The 17,584-nt window shown below is 46.2% G+C and overlaps 1 protein-coding gene across 4 annotated transcripts in view; it reads left to right on the plus strand.

Moving 5' to 3' along the window:
* Positions 1 to 769: 769 nt before the first annotated feature.
* Nde1 (nudE neurodevelopment protein 1) overlaps positions 770 to 17,584 on the plus strand; it is a 46,134-nt gene continuing 29,319 nt past the window's right edge. For all 4 annotated transcript variants that reach the window (XM_052197187.1, XM_052197184.1, XM_052197185.1 and 1 more), the window contains exons 1-4: positions 770 to 875; positions 8,690 to 8,813; positions 9,770 to 9,923; positions 12,825 to 12,973. In XM_052197187.1, the coding sequence (XP_052053147.1) occupies positions 8,731 to 8,813; positions 9,770 to 9,923; positions 12,825 to 12,973 (386 nt within the window). In that variant the 5' untranslated portion in view covers positions 770 to 875; positions 8,690 to 8,730. The remainder of the gene's footprint in view (positions 876 to 8,689; positions 8,814 to 9,769; positions 9,924 to 12,824; positions 12,974 to 17,584) is intronic.

The following is a 17,584-nucleotide window of genomic DNA, read 5'->3' on the forward strand; positions in this document are numbered from 1 at the left end:
ATCTCCCAGAGGTCAATCCAGCAACCACTTGATGGCTCACAACCGTCTACCACCACCCACAAAAGAACTTAGATTGTGACTTACACACATTGGTCGTTCAACACATGGTCGTTTAACTAATACATATGTTGTACTATTTACAAAGCACGGCACAAAGTGTTGTAAACTTATTTATTTAGCTCTGTGGAAAACCCCATTTTAAATGCAATTAAATACCTTCTCTCAAATTCACACAGCTAATAAGCAGCAGAGGTAGAATTCAAAGCCAAGTTCTTTCACTCTAAATTATTCTGTCTCAGAAGAGGCAACAACAGTGGAAGATTCAATTTGGGGTATAAAGTTGTGGGACAACAAGGACCCTGTGGGTTGGGCGGGTTTGTCGTTCTCTATGCCAGTTTTTGTCTTTGTGCATTCTGGGCTAGTATAGCGTTTTTGGAATTGGGTAGTGTAACCCGATAATACTAGCTATTCCTAATGCCGGGTTTCTCCGACCAATTGCTCCTTTGTCTATTCTTGCGCAAGAGCAAGGGCAGACAAATGCAACCAGTGTGAAGAGGCGTGCGGGTGTTCCAGAGTGCGTGGCACGGCGAGGACCCAGCCAGGACAGGCCCTCTCCACGCCCGTCTTCCCGGGCGAGTCATCTGCGCCTCCTGCGGCCCCTCCCCGCCCCGCACCCCAGGCTTGGCCCTGCCCTGCCCGGGCCTAGAGGGGGAAAAAGTTTCCAAACCTCGCTTCCCCGCGCTGATTGGCCGAGTCGGACGCGTCCCGAGAGCGGCAGCCAATGGGAGGCGCGGGCCGCGCGGTGCCGGCCGGGCTGGTCCGCAAGAAAGGCCTGCTAGCCCGCGCCTCGCCGGGACCGTCGCCGCCCGTGCAGGGTAAGTGGAGCCAGGCTGCGGGTCGGTCGCCGCCACGCCCGCAGCACCCATCGGACGGTTCCCCTACACCTGCCTTCCTCAGCTTTCCACCTTCCATCCGTGAGCTCCGCCGCTCGCCCAGGCCAACTCCGTTCCTCTCTTGCTGGCTGCTTCCCTTCCCTCGAACGTCCTCAAGACCGGTGCCCGCGCCGCCCACGGTCCCCGGGTTCCTCGTCTGCCCCTTCACCCCCCCAGTTCCCGGTTCCCCAACTGCTGCCGCACGGGTACCAGCCTATATCTAACCCTCCCCTCGATGCTTATGGGTCTCGGTCGCTGGACGTTTCAAATTTCCCTAGATAGCACTTAGGATCGAATAAACTTTATCCGATAAAGGGTGAGAGTATTTAACCCACACCTTGGAGGTTGGCCCAACTCACCTACCTCTTTGAGGTCCTGGGCAACCCGGAGTCACCTTGACTCCGGAGCGACTTTATATTGACTAAGTCATCTCGGTTTTTTGCCAGGCTGTGCATCTGTCTACTTTTTAGCCGGAACCTTCCTCAATTTCTCTGGCTGGGTGGAGGTTTGTAATTTTCTCTGCCACCTGTTTCTGTCTGAATTGTGTGCTAGGGTAACCTTTCTTTTAGGACTCAGAAGTGGTGCTTTTGAAGTACAGTCTGATACAAACTACTTCAGAGCCTGAGGATTATCTGACCACGCACCCCTCTTTCCCAACACACACTGGTATTCAACCAGTTTTGAGATTTAAATAATTCCCCTTACTGAACTCCATATGGAATTCCGTAAAGGGAACTTACAGAACTATGAACCCACCAACCCTTCTGAAGTCGCAAGTGCCTCCGATATTTATAGTTTAATCTTGATTTGGATAATAATTTGCTACCTTGACTTAACCTGTTGGGGATTTTATTATTGCTTCTAAAGTTCTACCTTAGAACTTATGAGCCTGGTGAGATCAAACCCCTTTTATTTCAGAGGGAATTTCCAATCGTGAGCCTCTGCAGCCTGTTCTGGGGTTGTGGATGAAGGTGCTTGGTATATGGCCCAACTCACTGTGAGTGTTAAAGAAATGATTGAGAGGGGCCCAGACCACAGTAGGAAGAATTCCCTTGATCAAGAGAATAAAATGACCTAACAATAGTTACTGTTTTTATTCCTACTCAAATATAAGTTCTTTTCCTTTTAAAAAAATGTATTTAACACCCCCCACCCTCACCCCCAGTAATTGAGAGTGAACCAAGGGCCTTCTGCATTCTAGGCAGGGCTTTATTCCTGAGCCTTGCCTTTGCCAACCAAGTATAGCCTTTTAAAAAATTCAGATGAAGCTACTTCAAGTCAAAAACACCACACTCACCTTAATCAGAATAATAGTTTCTTCTGGAACCCAATATACATTGGCTCAGGAGCACAGATTCTAGTTCCCTCAAGCACCATGCCTCACTGTTGCTTACATGAAATCTTACTGGTTACAGAACAAAGAAAGTGATAAATTAAGGTGTTTACCATATTCAGTAGTAGGGGGTCACAGCAGGGAAAACCCTGGTAGAGTTTGCATTGGGGAAGGCTAGACATCAGCTCAGAACATATTTTATGTTTTGATACTGCACTGACTGGTTTTGTGTGTTAACTTGACACAAGTTGGAGTTATCACAGAGAAAGGAGCCTCCCTTGAGGAAATGCCTCCATGAGATCCAGCTGTAAGGCAGTTTCTTAACTGGTGATCAAGGGTGGGAGGGCCCATTGTGGGTGGTGCCATCCCTGGGCTGGCAGTCTTGGGTTCTATAAGAGAGCAGGCTGAGCAAGCCAGTAAGAAGTGTTCCTCCATGGCTTCTGCTTGGCATCAGCTTGCCCTGTGTGAGTGAGTTTCTGTCCTGCCTTCCTTTGGTGTGGAAGTGTGAGCTGAAAAACTCCTTTCCTTCCCAGCTTTCATGGTCATGATGTTTTGTGCAGGAATACAAACCCTGACTAAGACAGATACAAGGATATTGGTAAAATCCTGGTATGGGCAATGAATGACTTTCAAAGAAACTAAAAATAGCACAAGATAATTTACCTCTGATTTGCAACATTTTAACTCTCCACAATTGTGAAGTTCAGTCTTTTGGTCTTGTAGAATCTTTAACATAGGTGCAAGTGTTCCTAATTCCTTCCTTCCTTCCATCTGGAAACTTCAGTTCATAATATATTACTGTAAATTGTATTTATTTTACCAAAAATTCATTATAAAGAATTGTGTCAGGTTCAAGTTCAAACTCAGTGCCTGTTCTAGCCACAGTCTGTTACTTTCCTTCCGGGCCCTTTGCCTCCCTTGTTACAGAGGGAGACAACAGCTATCAAGACTGCTTTTCTACCGTAGTGCAGATAGTTCTGATTTAACAGCATCACGGTTGCCCAGTTGTCCTGTGCTGGTAGTTCTTCGTGTTAGAGAATGGTGAGTGGCCCTTTGAGGAGGATAAGGACATGTCCTTGCAGGTGTTTGTACTTAAGCAACATGAAGACCAGCGAGGCTTAGTGACTCGATGTGTTTGGGCTGGAACTTGCTCTATAGACTAGGCCTTGAACTCAAAGAGATTCTCCTGCCTCTTCCTCCCAAGTGCTGGGTTTATGGGTGCCCACCGTCACCTGACTCCCATTCACTTCTCATTTTGACCGAGATAAAGCTTGGGCTTGAGAAGGGTGTTGATTCCTGTGTGTCTGAGTATTGACGGCCAGCTTGTGTTGGTTCCTGTGTGTCTGAGTATTGACGGCCAGCTTGTGTTGGTTCCTGTGTGTCTGAGTATTGATGGCCAGCTTGTGTTGGTTCCTGTGTGTCTGAGTATTGACGACCAGCTTGTGTTGGTTCCTGTGTGTCTGTGTATTGACGGCCAGCTTTTTGGCTACCTTTGTTTACTCAGATATCACTTTATTTCTTTTCTAGAAATTTGAAATTAGAGGTGTATGTCTTGAGTGTGTTTTCAGACAGTTTTGTAGATTTAGTTTGGGGGAACCCCTCCCAACAAAGCCAAGCCTAGGGGACTGAGGAGATGACTTAGCCACTAAAGTTTTTATTTCAAAGTATGAGGACCAGTGTGGTGTCCCCAGCACCACAAAGCAGCTGTGATTTACAGTGCCAGGCTTCGGGGACAGGAGGCCCGGAGGCTTGCTGCCCCACCAGCGGAGCAGAATGTAAACCCCAGGTTCAGTGAGAGACCTTGCCTCAAAAAAAAAAAAAGTCTGCTTCTGGCTCTACATGCACATGAACACCTGCGCGCACACAGAAACCTCACTTGTGGGTCCTCATGCACAGGAACACTTGCACATACACAGAAACCCCATGCTGAAATGAATTCTTAGAAGTGTAAAACCAAATTACAAGAAACAGGTGCTTTTTAAAATTTGCTTTTTGAATTTTTGTGGGGTATGTGTACTTGGGGCTGCTGTGTGGAGTACCAGAAGTCTATGAGCAGAGTCTTTCTTCAGTTGTTTTCCATCTTAACTTTTGTATTTATTTACTTTTTTAAGGCTCACTGAACTTGAACCTCCTTCGTTGGGCTAGGTTGGCCGGCCGGTGAGCTTTAGGGATCTTGCCTATCTCTGTCTCCCCACACCGAGCGCTGGGGTTATAGAACACCAATGTGCAGCCTTCTATCTGGGCGTTTTGGATTTGAACTCAGGTTCTCATGTTTGTATGAGAGCCTTTTACTGGTAGAGGCATCTTTCCTGCCCTATTTGTATGACCCCCGAATGAGCGAGATTGACCCCCAGAGACATAAGATGGCGCCAAGGCATTGGAAAGCACGTTACCAACATATGAGTGATATAAATGGACATCGTATTCTTTTAGTTTTTGATAGTTCTGGGACTTAAACCCATGCCCGCTGGCTCAGCACGCCCCTGACTGAGCTACTTACCTAGTTCTTTGTTTCAATTTTATTTTTGAGATGAAATCTTGGTCATTCTAAGTTGTCTAGGCTGAACTCACAGTTGGGAATCCTCTGCCTCATGTGCCATAGTGGCTGGGATTGTAGGCATGGACCACCACTCTGCTCTGGTGTTCATTTTTAAGATAGCTGGCACAAAGCTATGTGTACTGTAACATGGTATTAACACCTATTATAATGGTGTTTTTAAAAGATTGTGGTCCAAATTGACTTTCTGCCAATCTATGTGCAACTTTGCAGTTCCTGAACTTGGCTTCAAAAAGACATACTGCATTTGGGTTGAATTGCTTCTACCATTGCTTCGTGGTTGCTGGAGATGGCCAAGGGCTGCTGTAGCTGCTGCCTCTGGCTATTCCTGCTCCTCTTCTTCCCCCTTTCCCCTCCTCTTTCTCCTTTTCCCCTTCTCTCTTCCCGTCTTGTCCTCCTTCTTCTCATTTTTTTTTTCTCACTATCATCTCAGGGTTCATGTGCCCCAGGCTGACCTTCAACTGGCCTTCTCAAAGACGACCTTGAACCTCTGATCCTCTTGCTCCTGTCTTCTGGGTGCTGAGATTACAGGCATGCAAGGAATAGAACCCCAGACTTCACAGATGTTAGGTAAACACTGTACCAACTGAGCTCTATCGGTGTCTCTGCATCTCCATTCAGTGCTTGCTTTGCCCATCTCCTAGAGCAGAACAGCCTAAAGAGGTTAATACCTCTTGGAAAGTTATTACACAGTAAACATCAATAAATAACTGGAAGAAATGACTCTTTTTATTTTAATTTTATTTATATGAGTAGCTATCTCAGACACACCAGAAGAAGGTATCAGATGTGGTTGCTGGGAATTGAACTCAGGACCTCTGGACAAGCAGTCAGTGCTCTTAACCGCTGAGCCATCTCTCCAGCTCAAGAAATGACTCTTCATGAGACATTGTGCATGCTCTCTGTGGTAGAGAGCAGTCCTGCAGGAGTTTATGAGGAATTTTCAAATAAAAAGAAGAATCTTGTATTTGGAAGATTGGCAGTTTCATAAGCAAGAGGTGTATCTGTCACTTACCTCTTGTAGCTTTCCCACTCCTTTTAAAATATTTTGTGTATGGTTTTGATAGAAATGCCATTCCTGTGCTATTAGTGGTATGTGCGTTATTAGGCTGAGTCCTGGTCCCTGCTCAGTTTCTCTGCAGTTCTTGAGATTCAGTTTCATAAACTCTTCTCTATAACGAGGGCCTCTTCCTCCCATCTGTGAGAGCAACACTGTGATGATGATGTGTGTGTGTGCTCACCCTGGGGCGTGGCCCTGTTGGAGTAGGTGTGTCACTGTGGGCTTGGCCTTTAAGACCCGCATCCTAGCTGCCCGGAAGTGAGTATTCCGCCAGCAGCCTTAAGATGAAGATGTAGAACTCTCAGCTCCCCCTGAACCATGCCGGCCTGGATGCTGCCATGTTCCCACCTTGATGATGGACTGAACCTCTGAACCTGTAAACCAGCCCCAATTAAATGCTGTCCTTTATAAGAGTTGCCTTGGTTGTGGTGTCTGTTCACAGCAGTAAAACCCTAACTAAGACAAACATCTCCCCTGTAACCCACACACACAACTTGAGAAGGTTTTGTTTGTTTGTTTGTTTGTTTTTGTTTGTTTGTTTCTGCTTAGCACTGTGGCATATGCCGACAGTCCTAGCACTTAGGAGCTTGAAGCAAAAGGATCATAAGTTCAAAGTCAACATGAGATACATAATGAGTTCCAGGCCAGCTGGGGCTGCATAGTAAGATCCTGTCTCAAAAACCTCTCTCTCCTCCGTCTCCTGTTTCCCTCTCTGCCTCGCCCCTCCTCTGCGCTGTATGGATTCATGTTCATGTGTGTGGATCCTGCCTCTGCCTCTCATCTTGCTGAGAGCCCTGGAATTACAGATGTGCTGCCACATTTGACTTTACCTCAGTGCCGGGGCGCCGACCCCAGCTTGTCACGCTTGCCCAGCATGCGCCCAACGTTAGTTATGCGCGTCCCCGGCTTGGGAAGCCCCTTTCCTAAGGGGCTAGTACTCTGGCAGCAGTACTAGCTATGTTTTCTAAACTGGGAACTGTATCCAGTACTGACAGGGAGTGGATTCTCTCCTATAAGCTTTAGTCAAGTTTTAGCTGCCCTGGTGATGATTTTGACAGGATCCCACCTCCCTAGGTCCACCAGCAACCTTTTCCTATTGGATCGTTTCTCAGACAGGCTGTTCCTTGTGTGTTTCTCTCGGTAGCTCTGCAGAAGGCCTAGGTCTAGACTCTCAGAGGCTCACCCAGCCACTGGTTTATTGTAGGTTAACCCCCTACTTGCATGGGCTCAGCTTGGGCTTGGTTCAGCTCCTGAGCCGGTGTCTCGGCGTAAGTTAGACCCAGCTGAGCCAGTCATAGATGTAGAGGCGAACGAAATAGAATGAGAATGGGGTTTCTCATAAAGGAACATTGGGGTACTATTAGAGGAAGATGGAAGAATCAGTGAGCAGTCCATGGAGGGAGTGTTTATAAATCATCCCCTTTCAGGTAAGGTTTCCGCCTTGGTCGGCCATGGGTGGGATGACAAGATGACATGTTTTCTCTGAATTAGGGAAAGAGAAATAGTAGGTCTCTTGTTTGTAGCTTGTATACCAAGCTAGCTGGCTCAAGAGCTTCTGAGGATCCTGCCTCTGTCTCTTATCTTGTAGTGAGGTTTTTACAGCCAAAAAAATAGTGGTGGTTTTGTCTTGAGTAAATTTTGTGTTTATGCACATGTGAACATCCGGGAAGGTTGGGGAAGGTTGACATCTGGCGTCTTGGTCACTCTCCACTTAGGTTTTATACACTTTGGCCATTCTCAGCTGCTGTGTTGCCCATTTTGGTTTCAATTTTCCCAGGCTTGGGCTGCAGACCTCTTTTTTCCATTTCCCAGATGGCACCCTACACCGGGCTCCTGCTGTTTTCTAAGTGTCCGTGAACTGTGCTTACTTCCTTTGTTCTGAGTTCTCTTTTTATCTACCTTCCTTTCTTTTCCTGGACTGCTGCAGAAGATCTGCTTTACTCCCTGGCCTTCTCCAGCCACACCACCAGGATGAGCTTCTGAGTGCCCCAGGGGCTCCTCGTGGCAACCAAGCATTCCTTCTTTTTTCCTTCTGTCCTTCTGTCTTTCCAGTGTCTTTCTCTGTGGCCTAGGTTAGCTAAAGATCTTACATCCTCCTGCCTCAGCTTCCCGAGTGTCTGCCACTGTACAGTTTGGCAGTACGTTTGTTAATGTGTTTGACAGGCTGCCTGTGATTTAGCCCTGGAGTTCAGTCTCTGCTCTTTCCCTCCTCCGCACTCAGTCCTAACTCCTCAGCTCCCACATGAGCTGTTGCTGTGCTGTCTGTGAGTCTGGTGTCCCCCCTTTTCTCATCCATCTGCTTTCCTAGTCTACTTTTCTTTGAGACAGGGTCCCAGCCTGGTCTTGAACTTGTGACCTTTTGGCCTCAGCTTTTTGAGTGTTGGGATGCCAGAGACACTATGCCCAACTCTTTTCCGAGAGTTTTACATGCCACCTTCCTGGGAAGCCCACCTTGACATCCAGGTTGAGTTTTGGGAATCTCTATCACAGTACCACTTCTCAGGGGCGCATCCATGTCCAAACTTACCAACAGATACACTGTACATCTAGCCAAGTCCCCTAGAGGAGCCAGGGATCTAGAAGATATCTTATTTGGATCTAACGGCTAGGTGCTAAATGTTTGTGGTAGGATGCTTTTTATTTGGATTTAATTCTGGTTTTAGAGGAAGCATCTTTTTTTATTTGATCTACCATAAAGTTTGGGCTTTAGGGTTGTTTTTTATTATGTTTTGCTTTGTTGGATTTTTAAATTAAAGATCAGCTGTTACCCAGAAAAATCACTAATAATTTTCAAACTTTTCTCCTAGACATCATGCCACAGGAAGAGTAAGCTCTTGCCCATTTTACCATGGAGGACTCTGGGAAGACTTTTGGATCAGAGGAGGAAGAAACAAACTATTGGAGAGACCTGGCCATGACCTACAAGCAGAGGTCAGTCCTGCAGCTTCCCTCCGTTTCCCTGGGAGTGTGTGGGCGCCTTGCCTGCAGCCTTACTTACCATAAGCTGAAGAAACTAGATCACCTTTCCCTACAGAGGCCCTGAGCAATGGAGAACTCTGCCTAAGGCAGCAGCTGTGAGAGGCAGAGTTAGGATTTGAACAACAGATCGAGTCACAGAACTATTTAACATGTTCTAGATGGGTGTTTATCTCTGTCAGGTCTTCTATGGGGAGGAAGATTTACCTGTGCCTATCAAAATAGGCTGTTGCTGGAGAGATGGCTCAAGGTGAAGAGCGCCTGTTTTTGTAGAGGATCTAGGGTCAGTTCCCAGCAGCCACATGGTGACTCACAGCCATCCTTAACTCTAGTTCCGGAAGATTCAATACCTTCTTCTGACCTCCTTGGGCGTTAGGCTTGCATTTGGTCTGCATACATGCATGCAGGCCAAACACTTGTACACATAAAATTGAAAAACAATAGCCTCTTAAAGATTTTAAATTTGGCTGGGCAGTGGTGGTGCACGCCTTTGATCCCAGCACTTGGAAGGAAGAGGCAGGCAGATTTCTGAGTTCAAGGCCAGCCTGGTCTACAGAGTGAGTTCCAGGACAGGCAGGGCTACACAGAGAAACCCTGTCTTTGAAAAAAGAAAAAAAAAAAAGAAAAAAAAGATTTTAAATTTGAAACTGGTGTTTCAGTGCACGGATCTAAAAGTGCCCAGAAAGAGAGAGAGAGAGGGAGGGGGGATTAAACACTGTAATTCAGACTGGTCTTGAATTCTTGAGCCTCCTGCCTCAGACTCCTGAATGCTAAGATTAGAGCTGTGTACTTCAGTGCCAGCTCTCACATACTGTCGTCTTTACCATAAATTCGCAACCACCATTGCGAATAATGGTGGCTGAATAAAGTCATAACCCACACACCCTACTTTATTTGTAATACTGCTACAGGGCAGAGAATACACAGGAGGAACTCCGAGAATTCCAGGAAGGAAGCCGGGAATATGAAGCTGAATTGGAGACTCAGCTGCAGCAAATTGAAACCAGGAACCGGGACCTATTGTCAGAGAACAACCGCCTTCGAATGGAGCTGGAGTCTGTAAAGGTGAGGGACCCCAGGGGCAGGTGTACAGGTAGGGATGGCTTGTGGCATGCAGATCAAGAAGCAAGGAAGTGCCTGCACCAGGCCCACTCCCTTCTGCTGTCCCTGTGGCTGTGGTCATTGTACTTTTTCTGCCCCAGTAGGTGGAAATCCATGAAAAGCAAGCCTACAGCCCTTCTTGGATTGTGTCTGTACCGATTTCACGAGGGACATGGCAAAGAGAGTTCTTCAGAGGCTGCAGGGTCAGAATTGTAGCGTTTTGAGACTGAATCAGGTAGCCCAGGCTCATTGTGACCAGCCCTGAATTTACTATGTAGTTGAGGGTGGCCTTGGACTCCTTCCATTCACCACCTAAGTGCTAGAATTAAGGGTAATCACCATCATGCCTGGTTTTAGAATGCCTCCTTGCTTGTATATTACAAGGTACCATATCGTAACTCTTAGCTACATATAATAATTTTTTAAAGATTTATTTATTTATTTTATGAATATGAGTACACTGTAGCTGTACAGATGGTTGTGAGCCACCATGTGGTTGCTGGGATTTGAACTCAGGACCTTCGGAAGAGCAGTCAGTGCTCTTAACCGCTGAGCCATCTCTTCAGCCCTCTACATATGACTATTGAAATGAAAACTAATGAGGAAATTCTACTAACATTACTACAGTTCAAGCGCTCTGTATCCACATATTACTCATGGGTTTCACTTCTGGACAAAGGGCCTACAGAATATAATCTTCTAGAACATTCTGTTGGACCATGGCAGTCATAAGCAGGTTTGTTGACTGGGCACTGCAGTAGTTCTACCTGGACCCCTTCTTGGCTTTATTTTCCATGGATTGGGTTACAAACAAAAATCCAAAAAGTATTAAATGGGAAATTCCAGAGATAAATAAGTTACATGTTTTAAATAAGTTTTATTATGGTATAATATTATAATCATTCCATTTTGTAATTATTAAATTCTTAATTTGTAAACTAAGCATTATATGATAACACAGCAAACATGGGAATAAAAGAACATGTATAGGGTTTGATGGTGTCTGAAGTTTTGGGGGGGGGGGATGTAGCAGAATATCTTAGAATGTATCCTCTCAGGTAAAAGTGAAGCACTGTGTTGCCCCTTGAGCCTGGACACTGTTGTGAGTGAGCCACTGAGCTTTCTGTTGTAAGGCAGTGAGTAGTGTTTCTGGCCTTCATCTGCCAGAAACAAATAGCACTCCCAAATTCTGAGGCTGTCATGTCTGCTGCCACCATGCTTCTTGACAAGCTTTTCACCGTGAGTCTGTTAGCCAGCCCCAGGGAATGTTTTCCTTTACAAGAGTTGCCATAGTCGTTGTATCTTTTCACAGCAGTGGAACCCTGAGACAACCTGCACAGATTGCTTCGTGCCTTTGCTTTAAGAGTGCATGCTCTGGTGACCCTGATCTTGGCTGGGTTATTTGTTGCAGATCAACTTTGGGCCAGGCAAATAACTGAGTCTTAGTTTTCATATCTCTGGTGTGGCCCAGATGAATTAACACACACAGTAGGTTTGTAAGTGTTAATTGCTCCAGATGGGCAGCAGCTAACCAGTGAGTTGTCATCAGAACTGTTCCTTGCTCTTGAAAGCACTGTCTAATCACACTGAGCTTCCCTTACATTGCGGTGTGGACTGTCTTGGGTCAAAACGTTAGGATGATTATCATTAAATATCTGATGACTCCTTTGCGAGGTACGAGCAACTAAAGTCACCCCTGCTGTTCTCTCAAGCACAGAGCAGTGCCATATTGAGTTGTAGCTGGAACCTGGGGCATGTGACTATGCACACCTTGAATAATTAATTCATTTGAAGGTCTGTGGGCTCTGCAAGGATCAGGTGAGAGTGGACAGGGTGGCGCGGAGCAGGTGGTGAGCAAATTGGCAGGCAAATGGTTGGGAAAATTGGGGTGTGCTTTCTTTGAATGACTGTTGCTTATCCTTCACAGCATCTCCTGTTGTCCTGGCTCGTTATGTGTCCAAGCCATAGTCATCTGAAAGGAGGGAATCTCAGTTGAGAAAACGTCTCCACTATAGTGCATTTTCTTAAGTAGTGCTTATCGGGGAGGGCTTACAACATCCTGTTGTACATGCGGCCATCCCTGGGCTGGTGGTCTTGGGTTCTATAAGAAGGAAGGCTGAGCAAGCCATGAGGAGCAAGCCAGTAAGCAGCATCCCTCCATGGCCCTCTATCAGCTCTGCCTCCAGGTTCCTGCACTGTTTGAGTTCCTGTTCTTTGATGATGAACAGTTATATGGAAATACAAGCCAGATAAACCCTTTCCTCCCCAAGTTGCTTTGTTCATGGTGTTTCGTCACTGTAAAAATAACCCTAACTAGGACAACAACTGCTTCTCATCTGAAATTTCAGGTCTGTGGAGAGAAGGTTCTGTTGACTGAGCTCAGGGGAGGCTGGGAAAGGAGGCCTGACCTCCCTCATAGGGATGATGTGAAGAAATACCTCAGAGACCCTAATATAAAGAGAGAGACATTCCTTAGGATGTTGGGGTCATGTTGAAACTGTGTCTCAGGTGGGGGCTGACAGTGCTTGTACAAAAGCCCCAGCACTGCATAAACTGACTATACCTGGAAGGTGGAGACAGGGCAGGCAGTTCAAGGGAATCCTTTGCTTCTTGGGTACATAATTCAAGGCCAGTCTGGTGTACATGAAATACTATCTTAAGGAAAGAAGATGAAGTACTGTTGTTGGGGCAGAAAGAAGGGGAAGAGCTTATATTCAGTGGCCAAAGCCATCAATGTCTTGTACAGTAGATAGCACCACCCACGAGTGACACCCTGTATTTGATGGTAGGGTGATGATTAGGAAGGGATGCAAACTTGGAGTGTTACTCTTCACTCACTGACCAGGCTTCTGGTCTGTCCTGCAGGAGAAGTTTGAAATGCAGCATTCAGAAGGTTACCGGCAGATCTCGGCCTTGGAGGATGACCTGGCTCAGACGAAAGCCATTAAAGACCAACTGCAGAAATATATCAGGGAACTGGAACAAGCCAATGATGACTTGGAAAGAGCTAAACGGTAGGCAGAGCAAGGAAAGTTTTGTGAGGTGACAACCATAAGAGTGTGAAGAACTTAGTGCTGAGTGTGACAAAGCCCTAATGGCTCGTGGGCCTCTTCCTCCAGTTTAAAAGACTGCCCTCAGGATTTCTTATAGAATAGTCTGTTTATTTATGATAGACTCTTGCTTACCTGAAAATGTCTTTATTTTGCCTCTATTCTTGCGCGCGCGTGTGTGTGTGTGTGTGTGTGTGTGTGTGAATACCCATCCATACCCGTGAGCATTTGTGTTTGTGAATGTGGATGCACACTTAACAGAAATCAGGACGTGCATATTCTTGGTCCTTCCCTTCCATGTTAGACTCATGTGAGCTAGTCTGTGAGCTCTCAGATTGTCCTGTCTCCCCGTAGGTATGCTGAGACTGCAGACACGCTCGTTTTAACATGTCTATCTTTTACATGGGTTTTGGAGATTAAAATTCAGGTCTTCACCCTTGTGAGGCCCTGCCATTCCTCTGCTCTGTAGATTTTGGGGTAGGGTCTGTACCCCTCCAGGTCATAGCTGCTGCGTTGCTTCCTGACGTGTCTTCGAGGATCTGCTCTTCTCTCTTTTCCTTTGCTATTTTTTTTTTCAAACAGACTTTCTGGTGGGTTGGAACTCTATGTACACCAGATTGGCCTCAGATTTGTAACAAGGCTCCTAACTGACACACTACTACCTCCACCCTCATGCCCAGTGCTGGGATTTCAGGTGTGCTGGCTTCCCAGGCTGGCTTGAAGGATATTTTCATTAGATGCAGAATTCCGGCCTGACAGGCTTAGACTTTGAAGGTGATGTTGCAGTCTTCTGTAATTGTTGCTTCTCTGTATGTCTGAAGAGTATATAGCTGTTTTCTACCTCTACTCTCGGGTTCTCACCAGTTTTGGTTTTCTGTGATTTTGGTATGCCAAACAGATTATACTACACAACAAATCTCTTGCAAGAGATGTATTTGAGGCAGAGGTGGGTCTCAGATGGGGAGTGGGGACCCTTTAAAGGGTATGTGTCCCATTTAGTGGCTGGTGACTTACCTACTGGTGCTGAGATGCGAAAGATGGGCTGGGGCTAACCTTTGTCTTTCATCAAGTTTCACTTTGGTCACTCTTTCTCCAGATACTTTTCCATTTGTTTGTTTGCATGCTTGCTTTTGAGACAGGGTCTCACTAAGCACCTTTGGCTGGCCAGACTCAGTATAGGGACCAGGCTCTCCTCAAATTTACAAAGATCCCCCTGGTTCCTCTTTTCTTTTCCTTCATGATCTGGATTCTGTCCTGATATAAATTTTGCCATGTGGGTCTCAGAGGTTCTGTTCCTCCCATCTCTCTCTCTCTCACTGTAGTCTACACATTATGTTGATGTGGATGGTAGACCTTAGCTTTGGGCATCTTCCTCTGTTGTTCATCATAGTTTTTGAGGCAGGGTTTTTCACTGAACCTGGAACTTGCTGTTCTGGCTTGACTGGCTCCCAGAGGTCCTAGGTTTCTCTTTTCTGCAGCTTGCCCATGGGGAGGTTTCATACATTTGCGCACACAGAGCGTTTATGCAGGTGCGGGGATCCGAACCCAGGTGCTCACATGTGCACAGCAAGCACTTTACACACTGAGCCAGCTCCCCTACCCTTCATTTGTTTTTCCTTTAATCTTGTCTATCTCTATTGTTTTAATTTCAAATTCTCTTTCCTCTAATCTACTGTCAAGCTGGATATTGCTAAAATTCCTTCACAGGAAGAAGATTAAACAACAGCTACCTCTCCTAAGGTCCAAACAAAAGCCAAGGCATGATTCTTCTGAAGTTCACTTTGGTTTGGAAACAATGAGTTCACTGGCTCTCATCGGTGAGGGGTCACTTACAGGGCGTTGGTGCTTCCTCCCCAGAAGGCCACACCTGGGAGCACACCCAGTGGGTGAGGGCTTCCCGGCTGCAGCGTGGATGGAGCCTTCCTGTCCTAGACTTCCACTGTCTCTAGCTCTTCCTTGAGGCCATATGCAATTAAGGCAGAGTTTTGTAGTTGCATGCTTTAGGTAGTAGGGAGTCTGATACTCAGGTAAGAGTCTTGTGACAACCCTCCATGTTGGGCTGTAAACACTCAACATGTACAGCTGGGATGAAGCCTTTGCAAGGGGGTGCAGCCAGATGTGTCTTAACTCTCCAAAATAACAGTTGCTCCAAGATCCAGTCAGTCACTGGATCAAATGAGATTTGATTTTAAATATTGTTTTTTTCAGAACTAGAATTTCCATTTCATTGTGCTGCTGCTGCTGCTGCTTCTTTTTCTTGTTGTTGTTCTCCACCCCTATCTCCTCCTCCTCTCCCCCTCCTTCCCCTCCTCCTCCTCCCCTTCCTCCTCTCCCTATTCCTACACTGAGGTTTCTTCCTGTCTCAGATCCTGAGTGTAGTCACAGCGGCTGTTTTTAACCTTTGACCTATTTCCAGCGAGATCATCTCAGTGTTGATCCAGTGATTATCTTTTCTTTTGAATTCTGTCACATTTTCCTTGTCTCCTAAGTCCAGTCAGTTTGGGTTGGGTTGTGAACATTGTAGACCATGTTTCTGGAGCCTGGGGGTCCCGTTAGCTGTTTGCTTCTGTCTTCTTTCCCAAGCAGCCTTCTGTTTGTGGCAGACCGTGGCTGAAATACCTTGGATCACTTTTAGTCTTTCCCTGTGTACTCAGGTTCAGAGGTCAGCTAGAAATATGGGCAGAGCTGTGCAGGTATGCGGCCCCTTGGCTGTGCTGGGTTCTGTCACTGCAGCTTTTTAAAGTAAAATTCTCTGAGGATGCAGGCTCAGGAGCACTGCTCTCTGCTTCAAGTGCCAGTGAGTCTCTGCCAGCCTTGCCTGCAGATGACAGCCTTCGTGGTCGTGATGCTGCTCCAGTTTGGTTTTCTTCACATGAATGCACACTGTTACTCACCTTCCATTGTTTCCCCCTGTGTACTGAACTCAGTTCCATTGTTTCCCCTAGGGTACTGAACTCAGTTTCATTGCACATTAATTTTTCATTTATCCCAGAATTTATTTCTGGATTTATATTTGGTCCAGTCTACATGTAGTATATGTCCTGGCTAGTTTTATCTCAGGCTAACGTCATCTAAAAGGAGGGAAACTCATCTGAGAGAACACCTGCATAAATCAGGCCTGTAGGGCATTTTTCAAATTGGTGATTGATGGGGGAGGGCCCAGCCCTCTGTGGGTTGTACCATCCCTGGGCTGGCGGTCCTGGGTTCTATAAGAAAGCAGGCTGAGCGAGCAGCACTCCTTCGTGGCCTCCACATCAGCTCCTGGCTCCAGGTTTCTGCCCTGCTTGAGTTCTTGCCCCAACTTTCTTCAGTGATGACTGTGATATGAAAATATAAGCCAAGTAAACCCTTTCCTCCCCGGGCTGCTTTTTGTCATGGCTTTCATCCCAGTAAGAGTAACTCAGATAGTATATGAGTAGTCACATTCTGAAGTGAGCCAGGGCCATTTTCACACATCCAGCTTTTATAAAAAAGCACGTCACACAGTCAGAGGGTGGGAGTGTATCCCACCCACAGCGAGACTCCAGCAAGGATGGAGGTGCAGGAGCAGATGAAGAATTAGGGTCAGCAATGCGATTCTCCACAAGAAGTTAGTGCATACACACCGTTCAAACTATGATAGGAAGGGTTAGAGGTTTTTCTCCCCCCCCCCCAAGATTTATTCTTATTATTTTTAATTATTTTTATGTATAAATGCACCTGTGTAGGTACCTACAAAAGCCAGAAGAGCACTCTGGGAAGCAGAGGCAGGCAGAGTTCAAGGCCAGCCTGGTCTACAGAGTGAGTTCCAGGATAGCCAGGGCTATACAGAGAAACCCTGTCTCGAAAATCCAAATCCAAAAAACAAAAAACCAAAACAAAACAAACAAACAAAAGCCAGAAGAAGAGGCTTCAGATGCCCTGGATCTGGGGTCACAGAGAGATTGTGAGCTACTTTATGTGAGTGCTGGGAACCGACGTCAGCTCTTTATAAGAACAGCAAGCACTCCTTTTTTTCCTGTAGTTTGGTGGACTGTGCTCCTAGGCGTGGTTTTCATTAATTTATTTATTCACTTTACATCCAAATATCAGGCCCCCTTCTCCCAGTCTCCCCCTCACACAGCTCCTCCTCCCAACCCCTATCCCCTTCTCCTCTGAGAAGTCTGAAGCCACCATAGGAAGGGTATCACCCACCCTGGTACATCAAGTCACTATAGAACTAGGCACACCCTCCCACATGAAGCCAGCACACTGAACCACTGAATTATTGCTCAAGGGCTGTTTGTTTGTTTGTTTGAATTTTTTAAAAGGTTTTTAATTTTTATGTGCATAGTATTACAGTGCCTACAGAGGACAGAGAGGACATTGATCCAAAACTGAGGTTAGTGGCAATTGTAAATTGCCGTATGGGTGCTGGGAATTGAACCTCTAGAAGAGCAGTCAGTCCTTTTAAACACTGAGATATCTCTCCAGATCCTTTTTAAAAGACTTTAATTGTGTGTATAGATATTTATATGTAAGTGTGGTGCCTGTGGATGTCAGAGGTGTGGATCATTTGGAGCAGGAGTTACAGGCACCTGATGTGGGTGCTGGGGG

The sequence above is a fragment of the Apodemus sylvaticus genome, chromosome 10, assembly GCF_947179515.1.
Source record: "Apodemus sylvaticus chromosome 10, mApoSyl1.1, whole genome shotgun sequence".
NCBI classification, from domain to species: Eukaryota; Metazoa; Chordata; class Mammalia; order Rodentia; family Muridae; genus Apodemus; species Apodemus sylvaticus.